Source organism: Hyla sarda, chromosome 4, assembly GCF_029499605.1.
Source record: "Hyla sarda isolate aHylSar1 chromosome 4, aHylSar1.hap1, whole genome shotgun sequence".
NCBI lineage: Eukaryota > Metazoa > Chordata > Amphibia > Anura > Hylidae > Hyla > Hyla sarda.
Genome location: NC_079192.1, coordinates 291,648,397 through 291,661,293, shown reverse-complemented (window position 1 = coordinate 291,661,293; position 12,897 = coordinate 291,648,397). Strand labels below are relative to the sequence as shown.

General features: G+C 45.3%; 1 protein-coding gene across 1 annotated transcript in view; it reads left to right on the top strand.

Moving 5' to 3' along the window:
- The window catches only part of CFAP54 (cilia and flagella associated protein 54), a 395,393-nt gene that overhangs the window by 111,819 nt on the left and 270,677 nt on the right, over positions 1-12,897 (top strand). Inside the window, exons 23-24 of the mRNA XM_056574483.1 lie at positions 813-998; positions 10,190-10,332. Of these exons, the coding sequence (XP_056430458.1) occupies positions 813-998; positions 10,190-10,332 (329 nt within the window). The remainder of the gene's footprint in view (positions 1-812; positions 999-10,189; positions 10,333-12,897) is intronic.

Below are 12,897 nucleotides of genomic sequence, written 5' to 3'. Positions count from 1 at the left end.
CATGCAGACACACTAAAACGATGTGCGAGTCGCCGCGCATGCGTGGTGTACTCGCACACATTGCGGCCGCTCCCCCTGCTCAATGAGCCAGGCCAAGAGCTGCCGAGATGTGTGAGTATACTGCGCATGCATGCAACGACGCGCACATCGCACTGTGTCTGCTCGTAGCGGTGTATTGCTGCTACGAGCAGGCATATCTGAAGGCAGAATCCAGAGGGTCCTTCAGCAGCGCATCCGCAGCTAAATCCGCTTCGAAAATCCGCTTGTGTGAACGTACCCTTAGCTCTGCACCACTGCACATAGAAAACATAAAAAGAAATTCAGACAATGATTTATTCAGCACATTTGCTAATTTACATTAATTTATTCACATTGGATGCTACTCTCTCCTGCTGTGTTGTCGAATAACTTTGGTGAAATATAAGCCATTATTAATAAAAGTTGGTTAATGTCTCAAAGTTTTCACATATTTACAATAAAGCAGACAATATGAAATAATTCCCATCCAATGTTCTTATGATGGTGTAGAATTTTTACATTACTGGACATAACATCAATGGCTTCTTGAAAGCTAAGACCCTTCATTTTTTTTTATATATAAAGAGGTGATTCTCAGCACTGCTTGCAGATTTGCATAACTTTACCATTTCTGCGACTTCACAAGTATTATTGACTTCATTGTTATTGATTGAACATTGGGACATCTGATGTACATTTACATTTTTCCATGTTGTGACAGTTGTCCATGAGTTACACCATTATGTATTCACTAAATGCCTGTGTAGTAATGCCAACATATATTTCTTCTACAGATTCCTGCAAATGGTAATATCTCATTGGAAGTTAAAGATCTAAACACAAATGAGAAGTATATATTTGCAGTTGCAGCCTATGCAGCAGATGGGCGCCTTATTGGAGATGTTATAGGAGAATCAACCAAACCAATCCTTGCCTCTCTACCTTTGTCAGTACCTGCAACTTTTGCCTATCTAGCTCAGGTATAATACATGTGAATATCTGTGGTGACCCACGGTGATGGTACTCATGACTAGACTTAATACTTTACACTAGACATTTGCGGATTGGGTTGCCTGAGGCTTTCTGCCCAATGCCTTGGCTACTGGGGTCCCTTGGCATTTAAAACACTTCTCCCCAGAACACTATATTAAGTTTATTCTAGACATTTTCATGCTAGGCAACAGATATAGATAACATATTGACATACTGTTACCTCATATTGACTATGTGCATTACCTAGTATCAGGAGTACTTCCTGGCCAGTAAAGCACCCTGTGCACGAACACAAAAACATACAGTACAGACCAAAAGTTTGGACACACCTTCTCATTCAGAGTTTTCTTTATTTTCATGACTATGACAATTGTAGATTCACATTGAAGGCATTAAAACTATGAATTAACACATGTGGAATTATATACATAACAAAAAAGTGTGAAACAACTGAAAATATGTCATATTCTAGGTTCTTCAAAGTAGCCACCTTTTGCTTTGATTACTGCTTTGCACACTCTTGGCATTCTCTTGATGAGATTCAAGAGATAGTCACCTGAAATGGTTTTCACTTCACAGGTGTGCTGGTGTGGAGGAGGAGGTGTGATGGTGTGGGGGTGCTTTGCTGGTGACACTGTTGGGGATTTATTCAAATTTGAAGGCATACAGAACCAGCATGGCTACCACAGCATCTTGCAGCGGCATGCTATTCCATCTGGTTTGCGTTTAGTTGGACCATAATTTATTTTTCAACATGACAATGACCCCAAACACACCTCCAGGCTGTTTAAGGGCTATTTGACCAAGAAGGAGAGTGATGGGGTGCTGCGCCAGATGACCTGGCCTCCACAGTCACCGGACCTGAACCCAATCGAGATGGTTTGGGGTGAGCTGGACCGCACAGTGAAGGCAAAAAGGGCCAACAAGTGCTAGGCATCTCTGTGAACTCCTTCAAGACTGCTGGAAGGCCATTTCAGGTGACTACCTCTTGAAGCTCATCAAGAGAATGCCAAGCAAAAGGTGGCTAGAACCTAGAATATGGCATGTTTTCACACTTTTTTTGTTATGTATATAATTCCACATGTGTTAATTCATAGTTTTGATGCCTTCAGTGTGAATCTACAATATTCATAGTCATGAAAATAAAGAAAACTCTGAATGAGAAGGTGTGTCCAAACTTTTGGTCTGTACTGTATGACATTAGACATTTGGCATATGACATTTGAGTAGACTGTGTAATTTTGAGTGCTACAGTACTACTGTATGTGACTTGAAGTGTACATTACTTGTATGTGTACATGACTGTGTACATTAGTGTACTACACATACTGTTTATTGTATATGTATAAGATGCTTAGTCTCTATATCTGGCTGATATTTGCCCTTGCGTGGACGTTTGGGACCTACGCAGAACCATCTCTTGGGACTCAGGAACAGCAACCTCTTCAGGAGCTCTTGAGTCAGCTGGACTTAAGACAGGTTCTCCTCCTTCAGCAGCCGAAGTAGGTTGTAACTCTGGACTGGCAGGACTTGTACCTGGGGGTTCGGACATGGGTGAAGCAGGTGGTCTGGAGACTGGAGTATACTCTTGTGCCAACGGTGACAGGACTTGAGCCAGTGTGGTGACTAGAGTTGGTTGCACAGGCCCACAGATTGTCATGAAACCGAAGATTGCAGCTCGGGCAGGAGGGAACATGGGAACATCCATGAACGGGTGAACTCCCTCTCCGGGCATATCCTCCCTTGCAGGTTTGACTGGTGGTGAGGGAGGTATAGGGAGCACAGGCAGATCCTCCTTGTGACGTAACTTCATTCGATTACGATGAACGACTTGCAGTTCGTACCTGTTTTCTGGATTGCATACACATCTGAATCTGGATAGGGTACTGCGGTCACCGTATAGGGCTCCGTTTCCCAGATGGAGTCCAGTTTGTGGGTTCTCAGGAACTTCCGCAGCCAGACCTTGTCAACTATCTGGAGTGGTTTGGTGGAGGCATGACAGTTGTAGTCTTGCTGCTGCCTCTGTTGAACCTTGCCCATCTTTCTGTTAACAATATCTTTTTCTTCCTGGATCCTTCTTTGGGGGTCGGAGACCCATTCCATGGAAGCTTGCGGAGAGTTATTGAATGGAGCTTTGAGTCCAAATGTGCAATCTTTTGGTAGCTGGCCATGTCTGCCCATCATCAAATAGAAAGAGTGAATCCAGTGGAACAGTGCACTGTGTTGTTATAAATCTCCAATAGTTCGGGTAACAACCGAGGCCACTCTTCGCATCTGGACACAGATGCTGCTCGCAGCATGTCAATGAAGACTTGATTGATTCTCTCACAGAGCCTGTTACCTTGTGGGTGATAAGCAGTCATCCGGAATTTCTTGCAGGCATGAAATTGACACAGCTCCTGGAAGAGTTTGGCCTCAAAGGCCGTTCCTCGGCCAGTGAGAACAGACTCCGCACATCCTAAGTTTTGCACCCAATGGGAGTAGAACATCTGGGTCGTGGTTTTGGCTGTGAGATCTTTAACTGGCACGATAACAACCCACTTGGAGTAGCGATCCACCATGGGGTGATCATAAGTGCACCTGGATCGGGAAGGAGACAACTGGACATAGTCTAGAGCGACCGCTTGGTTAGGCCTTTCAGTCTGGATGGAATGGAGGGGTGCTCTGGCGTCCTTGGTGACGTTGCAGATGGCACACTCACTGCACCATTTCTCAATTTCGCTCTGCATCCCAATCCAGTAAAACCGCCACCTGACAGTGGCTTCTGTCTTGTGGACTCTGAAGTGTCCCGACTGATCATGGTAGGCATTAAGGACCATTGCAGCATCCCTTCGGGGAACCAGGATCTGATGAAGTCACTCACCTGAAACCGGATCCAAAGAGTTTCGGTACAACAGTCCCCAGTGTACGAACAGTCACTTCCTTTGTCGCCACAGACGCTTCAACTCGTAGTCACTCTGAGCCCAGCGTAGAAGGGTTGGTACCTTTTTCATTAGAAGGTAGTCCAACAGATCCCCCATGACTCGACTTTCGTCTTGCAGAGTCCTCCAGGTGTATAAATCTTCCTGGACCTTCTTGGACCTAGATTCACCCTCTTTGAGGTTGGTCACAGTATTCTTGTATGAATCTCTGGTAGAATGGGGGCATCTTCACGTCTTCCCACTCGTCTTTGACAGGTGGTTCTTTGCTGGGGGCCATTCAAGATAGTACATCAGCATTGACATTGGACTTGCCGCTTCTGTACTTGATGGTGAAGTCATAATTGACCAACCTTGAAGCCCACTGCTGCTCAATGGCACCCAGTTTGGCAGTGTTCAGGTGGGCCAGCGGATTATTATCCATATAGAAAGTGAATGGGGTGGCAGCCAGGTAGTCTTTAAACTTCTCAGTCACAGCCCATTTGAGGGCTAGGAGTTCCAGCTTGAAGGAGCTGTAATTGGCATCGTTCTTCTCTGCTCCGCGCAGATTACGACTGGCATAGGCTATCACTCGCTCTTGTCCTCCTTGGATTTGGGATTGGACTGCCCCCAAACCTTTGAAGCTGGCATCGGTGTACAGCCGGAACAGTTGAGTGTAGTCTGGATAAGCCAGGATGGGTGGTTCTGTCAACAGGTGTTTCAGGGCTTGGAAGGCTGTCTCGTTCTCCTTGGTCCAGTACACAGGTAGCTTCCCACTGTAGTTATCCTACGCTATACACCGTAAGTGGGCTGTTAGGGGTTCTGCAATCTGGGCGAAGTGAGGAATGAAGCGGTGGTAGTAGCCAGCAAATCCCAGGAAGCTCCGGACGGCTTTCACTGTGCGCGGGGTAGGCCAGTTCTTAACAATTTCTACCTTGTAGGGATTAGGCTGGGCTCGGCGCTGACAACGTGACCTAGGTAGTATACCTGAGGTTAAAGCAGATGGCACGTGGACGGCTTGATCTTCAATCCATGTTTGATCAACACTTGGATTATGTCCGACAGATGATCAAGGTGCTCCTGGTAGGACTTAGAGTATATGATGACATCATCGAGGTACAGTAGGACACTCTGGAAGTTTAAGTGGCCCAAGCATCGCTCCATCAGCCGCTGGAAAGTAGCAGGGGCAATGCACAGCCCGAACGGCATACTTTTGAACGCAAACAATCCCATGGGGGTCACAAAGGCTGTCTTCTCTCAGTCTTCCACAGCCATAGGCACTTGCCAATACCCACTGGTTAAGTCCAAGGTGGAGAAGTATACTGCCGACCCAAGGGCAGTGAGTGATTCCTCTATTCTTTGAAGAGGATAAGCGTCTTTTTGGGTGATATAATTTGTTTCTTATAGTCGACACAGACAGAACAAGGAGCGCCGCCCAGGTGCTCTGACTTTCCTGGATGACGTCTGCTTCATGTCGATTAACATCTTCTTGACAGTTTGGTACATGCCTGGCGTGACCTGATGTGTCTCTCTTTGATAGGTGGGGTGTCGCCTGTCAAAATCCGATGTTGGATCATGGACATATGTCCAAAGTCTGTAGGATGTTTACTGAAGGCTTCTTGGTACCTCCCGGCGACATTGATAACCCCGTTGACTTGATCCTTCAGGGTGGTCTCATCTCCCACTTGAAGTTGCGGCCACCAGGGTTCGGGGGGAATTTCCACAGAACCTGGAGTCACTTGAGCTGCTCATTGTCGAGACACTTTGCGTTCTGATAAAATGTCACTTGGTTCTAGAAGATACAACTGGGCCACTGGAGTGTACTTTGGTATGATGGTAGCCACACTTGACAGATTGACTAGTCGGACTGGAACTTTCCGATTAATAACTGTGACTAGACTCCTTGCTGCTCGAACTAGTGGATTATGGATTATCTTCCAACTGTATAGGCTCTAACAGGGCTTGATAGTCCTTGTTTCTCACTCCTGGATGTGCACGGCACCACAGGGTTGTCTCTGTGTTAGGTTGTAAGGTCACCGACCTGATGTCTTGAATCCGTACTTTGCAAACTTCTCCTCGTTGATTGGCAAACTTCTGCTCCTTTAAGTGGTGCTGCGCAGCCAGCTGGCCTGAGGGGGACATGTAGGGGAGAGAGGCATGCAAAGAATCTACTATGTCAGTAAAGCAATGTTTCATGATATTCATCTCCAATATGAATTCTGCAGTCCCCGTATCAGACACATCAGTTACAATCACACCCTGTCCCTTAAGCACATGTTTTCCTAATTGAATGGTGGGCTCCCAATATCCACGTCTGGGTATTGGTTTCCCGTTACCTGCCACTACCTTGAAATCAACACTGTCAGGTTCACACAACAAATTAGTATTCCAGTACTTGTAAAACATGTCTTTAGATGTAGTGGACACTTCTGATACGTTCTACAATGACTTTTACATAGGGGCAGGGGGTGACCTATAGTGAGAGTCCTGACTTAGATTGTTCTGGGTTTGGACCTGATATCTGCTTCCTTGTCCACGTCCTCAGAGGAAATCCATTTAAATCCCAACATTGTACCTTCCAATGTCCCGATTTGTTACAGTAGGTACAAAAGGGCCTTTGAGTCCCTGGGGGCCTATTGAGCAGATTATGGTGGGGGTTAACTTGACGAGGAGCAGGAGTGGATACAGGTCTCTTAGGTAGGGGCGGTTCACGGTTGGCCGGAGCAGCCTGACTGTCAAGTTCCTTCACAACCTGAGGATGCATTCACACCCTGTTTTTGCAATACAGTTCCCGTATCAGGTTTTTGATGAAAAACTGATTCCTCAAAACCGGACTACACTGTATCAAAACGCGTGTACAAATTTTAACCCGTATACGGTTTAAAAAATTATGTCCGGTTGCATCCGTTTTTAAGAAAAAAAAAAGGTATACTTTTTTAACTTTTCGCTTTATTATGAATGAAGTCTTGTTTGATTGAAATTCCAAGAAAAAAAACTGTGCAAAGCCAGAAACCGTATGGTGAAAACCTGATGGAATCGTACGCACATACAGTTCTATGTGGTTCCCATTGACTCCCATGTTTAAAAAAAAAAAGTATACGGTTTAATACAGTTTTTCACCCGGACCAAAAACCGGGGTAGACTACGGTTTTGGGTACGGGGAAAAAACTGACAAAACCTTACAGGATGGAAAACGGACACAACCTGATGCATCTTTTGGCATACGTTTTTCAATACGGTTCCTTACGGTTTTCACATTGAAAATGTATATGGGAACTGTAATGCAAAAAACGCGGTGTGAATGCACCCTGAGTCAATTGTTCAATGTCCTGTTTGACACTCTGAAATTCTGAGGCTGTGAAGGCTGGTAGGGTATTGGACACTGGGGCGGGAAACGGTGGTGGTGGTATGGGGCCGGCTTCCGCACCCAGGGGTTCTGGCATAGGGGCATAACTCTCTTTAGACTCAGTCTCTGGCTCTATAACCCAAAGAGCCAGTCTTTTAAAAGCAGAGAAGGACAGATTGGGATTTTGTACTGCTAACATCCTCAACTGAGCTTTGTCCCATTTGTTATGAGCCCCATCAATAAACCTGTCCTTCAATACTTTGTTACCTTGATCGGGAGTGATACCGTCTAACTTTTGAACAGTCTCTAGAGCATTTTGTAAAGCTACTGCATAAGCTCTGAGTCTCACCTGGCTTTTGTTGCCTCTCGTACAACCGGAGGCGTACCTCTGACAGAGAATGTGACTCAAATACCTGGTATAACCCCTCGAAGATCTGCTCTACCTTCTCGGAGGCAGGCCAGGTGCGGACTTCCTCAAGTGCTGGTCCTTGTAGTTGTCCTGTGAGCAGCGGTACCTGTTGATTAGAAGGGAGAGAGTAAAAACAAACAAGCTCTGAATATTCTTCTTGAAATCCCTCAGGGTGAAGAGGTTTCCGCTGTAGGTAGGAAGGACAGGATTCCCCAGAAATACTGGTGCGGTTGCTGGGGCACCCACATGATTGATATAGACTGAAAGTGGGACCGGCAGGACCCCTACCACTGGTATTGCAGATGTTCCCGCTGCTGGTGATGGAGGGGTACTTTCGCCGGGTTGATCTGGAGAGCTGGGTGCTGATGACATGTTGTCAATCTCTTTGAGTGCGCAGTCACTTTAAGAAGCTTTGAGTGCGTTGTCGCTTTAAGAGGATTTGAGTGCGCCATCACTTGAGTGCGCTGCCTCTTTAAGATGCCTGGCAATAGACTGTAGAAAATACCCGCACGGGTATTGGGTACTGAGGGGTTAATGTTAGCTGCCACCGGTGCTGGAGACTTGTTGCGGCAAATCATTGGTTTATGCAGAGTCTGCGCTGCAGCGGGTACTTGCCGGTATTCTGTAAAGCCGGACGCAGCCGCCGGAACCTTTACTATGGCTGCACCCTGTTTGGTCCGGTTGGTAAATTCTTCCCCTGTGCAACACAGGGCGGATTCTTAGTTCCGGCTCGCACACTGAAGAGGCGTCACTGCTGGGGACTGACTAAGCGGAGCTGGGACCGCTCCCGCGTGCGGAAAACACCGGACTCTGTTTAACCCCTTCAGGTACGGACTTTACACACTTAGCAATAACGATTAACAGTCTTTCTTTCACCTTCCTCACTACTTTATCCGTGCCACAGTAAAAACCGACTTTAGTAACACAGTCCCGTACACTTTCGTGGTGCACACTTTTTCGCAACTGCATGCGGTTTTCTATTAGACACTGTTCAGACTGGCGGGGAAGGACTTGCGGCAACTTGCATATGGCATACACCCGTATCCTGTTAATGGGTGGCCTGACTTGACTTAATGGTGAAGTGGTTAAGGCTGCGATTATAGCAGCTGCGATTCAGTTTAGATTTTAGTTATAATTTATGATACTTTCTGGTGTGTTATAGCCACTAGAGGCTACTTTGTCCCACCTACTTTTTAAAGACTGCCGAGGGGATGTTATCGTTTCATCTTTTTTATACCAGTTTTCAAGTGTATAGTCCATAACAAATTCCTCCTAAGTTTTTTATGCCATTTCCAAACATTTATGAAGCAAAAAGAAGAAGTATTTATAAAGTGCATTCAGAATGTTTTCAGACCCTCTCACCTTTTCACCTTTTTCACATTTTATGTTTTTTCCCATCATCCTGCGCTTAATACTCCATAATGACAAAGTGAAATTTGTCTTCAGATTTACCCACAAAATATTGTTAACCAGTGGACTTTTGGGTTTTCTGACATGTCTATATGTTTAGCACTAGGAATTTAATTTTTTTTCCCAATTTAAAAAAGGTTTTATTTATATGAAGAAAACATACAGAACATTTGTGTCAAGTATAATAGAAGTACACAACAGACCTGTTTGGTCATTCCAAAACAAGTAGATTACAATGCTCAAACAACAAGAACAAATAATCAGGAACTTAAAGGTGGCGTGTACTTGCGGGGCTATGGAAATGTAGCGGGAAATCATGAAAGCAAGAACTGGAGCCAGTCGTTGGGCGCTACTAAGGAGAGACATAAAGCCAAGTCGTATGAGTGAATAGCAACCATTATAAAGCCAAAATCACACAACAAACAATACAGGACAAACACAAAAAAGGATAAGTGGAGAAATAAAAAGAGAAGAGTGAGAAAGGGGAGAGACAAGAGGAGAAAACAAATAATAATAAAGTAACTGAACGAAAGAAGGAGGGGACAAAAGACCAGGGAAGCCTCAAGTAAACACCAACACCCTTGAATACACCCAGGCTAGGACAGAAAACTGTAACAATCAGATGAGCAGAATTGACTAGGAATTTAGTTTTTACAAGTTACACAAAACCCAAATATTGATCATATTGTTGCAGTTCTTAACAAATTTTACTGGCTATGCACTTTCAGTAACTGTTGGAAGAACCTCCCCACACACATGAACGTTTAGCATTGCTGAACATTCATCTTTCTTGATTTAGGAGGGTGGTAAGCCATAGCCAGATAGCTCTCGTGCCAGCTTTTTCTCTCCCAGAACAGTAGGATGGAAGTGAAAATCCTACACGTCAGATACTTCACTCCAAAGACATTATTTGTTGGTGGAAAGTTGAGATGCCACCATACACCTTAGGCGGTTGACCAGACCTACTGAGGGCAAGTTTTTATGTTGTAGGCAGAGGTATCTCTGTTGGCTTACATAGTAGGTGGAAAAACCTGTCCAAATTTTGTATATCCAGCAAATTATTTTAATTGTGTTATGTAGTTTGAATAATAAATTGAATCTTAATATAATTTACAGAGTGCTTATCATACTGGTTACTATAAAATGGCAAAGAAGGCATGCTCTGTATTGTGGAACTACTTTGTCAGCTCACCAAGCCTGGCAGAACAAAATAATTCTGAAACGAGAGGATCCCCAGATAGCCATATTACTCAGATGAGGTACTCTAAGTTATTATCTAACAATTGCAGTTGTATTTATAATACCATAGTAATTACTTAAAATGTTATCATTTTCACAAGTCGCTAAATGCGAATAATTTCCAGTTTCAGTAATTTTCTCCCTTTACTAATTCATGTGCTAGAGTCTATATAACAGATGTATGGGTATATTCATGTGCAGCAGACATTTCTGGGAATTTTCCTATACATTTATGCATACCCCTATGAGATAAATGTGAGGTTTGCTGACATTTTGCCTCCTTCATACACACTTATTTTTGCTTGTGAAAAAAAAAACCCATCAAATTAACATTTGTAACATGTTTTTTTCTGGCATTTTACAAGTCCTATAAAAAAAACGCTCATAGAAGTGAAAAACAGAAAACACCATACCTAGAGATCTTGCTGTATTAAAAATAAATAATCCCCCGCACACACACACAAAAAACATTTTTGTAGCTACTTTTGCACATCAAAAGGGTAGTTTCAGACAATGTTTTTTTTTTTGTTTGTTTAAAAAAAAAAAATACAAAATTTAAGCCAAGTTCAGAACTGCATTTAAAAGGAATTGGAACTATAAAGAAGGGACTTAAATTTCTCCTTTTGAATCCACTTTTGACTTTGACTCAAAGAACTGCAGTAGCATTTAAAAGCAAACAAACAAAACACTGTGTGTAGGTCTACCCTAATGGATGTTTTCATGGGTGCTTTCAGTTTCATCCATGTCTTGAGGAAGAGGTTCTCACAAGAGATCCATGGCTCAGGGCAAAAAGAAAAAATTACAGGCATAAGCCCCAGAATGCCGCCTTTGCTCTTAAGAGTAATGGGTTTGTTAGTGAAGAGAGAGAGAGAGAGAATTACCATTTTCAAGGAATTTGGTATAATAGTTGAAGCAGCATCATCTCTTATTATGTATTTATTGTTTAAAGAGTACCTGTGACCAAACTAAACTTTTATTTGTCACATTCACCGGGATGAAACAAGAGGTGGATCCGCTGGACCCACGTGGAAGGAGTAGAGAGCCGTACCAGGCAAGCGAAATCTAAGATGCCGCTGGTCTTCACCAGAGCCCGCCGCAAAGCAGGATGAACTTGCTGCGGCAGACAACGTCCAGGCCTGGCACGACTCGTCCAGGCGGGTTGCCGAGGTGACGCTTGGCTCGGAGTGATGGAGCTGGGATGCTAGAGGCAGACGGCCGACCAGGCAGGGAGAATAGCAGGAATAGCAGTTAGGTCAGGGGCAGGCAGCTCATGTTCGTGGTCAAGAAACGTAGCAAGGGTTCAGTACATGGTCAGGTCAGAAACAGAACAGTGGGAACTCTTTCTCAAAGGCACTGAGCACAAAGATCCGGCAGGAAGACATAGGAAGTGACATCCTTAAATAAGGGTGGTTCAGGCAAGAACCAATTAAAAGGACACTGTCCCTTTAAATCTTAGTGACTGCGCACGCGCACCCTAAGGATGAGACGCACGCGCACCAGCACCACAGGACGGCGCACAGGCGATGCGCCGCGACATTACAGTGATGCGGCTCTCGTGCGACCACGAGGAGGGAGCCGCACACCGGATACACCCCCGGGGAGAGGAGCCGGAGGGCGGAGGAGAGCAGCGGGGTGAGGACCGCGAGCTCGTCGGAGCAGAGGTACGGGAGAGAAGCCGCAGGCAACCCCGTGCCGGGCAGCGGGACGCAGCGTGGCCTCTGACAGTACCCCCCCCCTTTGGCCCCCTCTTCTTTTTAAGTTGTAGGAACTTCAAGATCAAGTCCTTGTCCAGGATGTTTTCTTCGGGTTCCCACGACCTCTCCTCCGGACCAAATCCCTTCCAGTCCACCAAAAAAAATCGTCTACCCTTGGAATATTTGGAGGCAAGGATCTGTTGAACTTCAAAAACGTCAGAGGCACCAGAAACTGGAGATGGAGTGACTGACTTGGTGGAAACCCGATTCAAGACCAGAGGTTTAAGGAGAGAGACATGGAAGGTGTTAGGGATTCGAAGGGAACGAGGCAGAAGCAACTTGTAAGCCACCGGGTTGACACGGCATAAGACTTTAAAGGGACCCAAGAAACGTGGTCCAAGTTTGTAACTGGGCTGTTTAAGGCGGACATATTTAGCCGAGAGCCACACTTTGTCGCCAGGAAGGAAGGCTGGTGGAGGTCTCCTCTTCTTATCCGCCTGGTGTTTCATACGGGAGGAGGCACGGACCAGAGACTGCTGAGTGTCCTTCCATATAGGCTGAAAGTCACAAACCAGAGCATCCACCGCAGGCACATCAGAGAGAATAGCGAGCGGTGTGGGGGGGGGGGGGGGGGCGATGACCATAGACAATAAAGAAAGGAGAATTGCCGGTAGAGCCAGAGTCCCGATGGTTATAAGAAAATTCGTCCCTCGGTAAGAGAGAGCACCAATCATCTTGACGTGCAGAGACAAAATGGCGGAGGTAGGTACCGAGGATCTGGTTCACCCGTTCGGCTTGACGGTTGGTCTGAGGATGGTAGGCAGAGGAGAAATCCAGCTTGACCTTAAGGCGGGAACACAGGGCATGCCAAAACTTGGAGACGAATTGGAC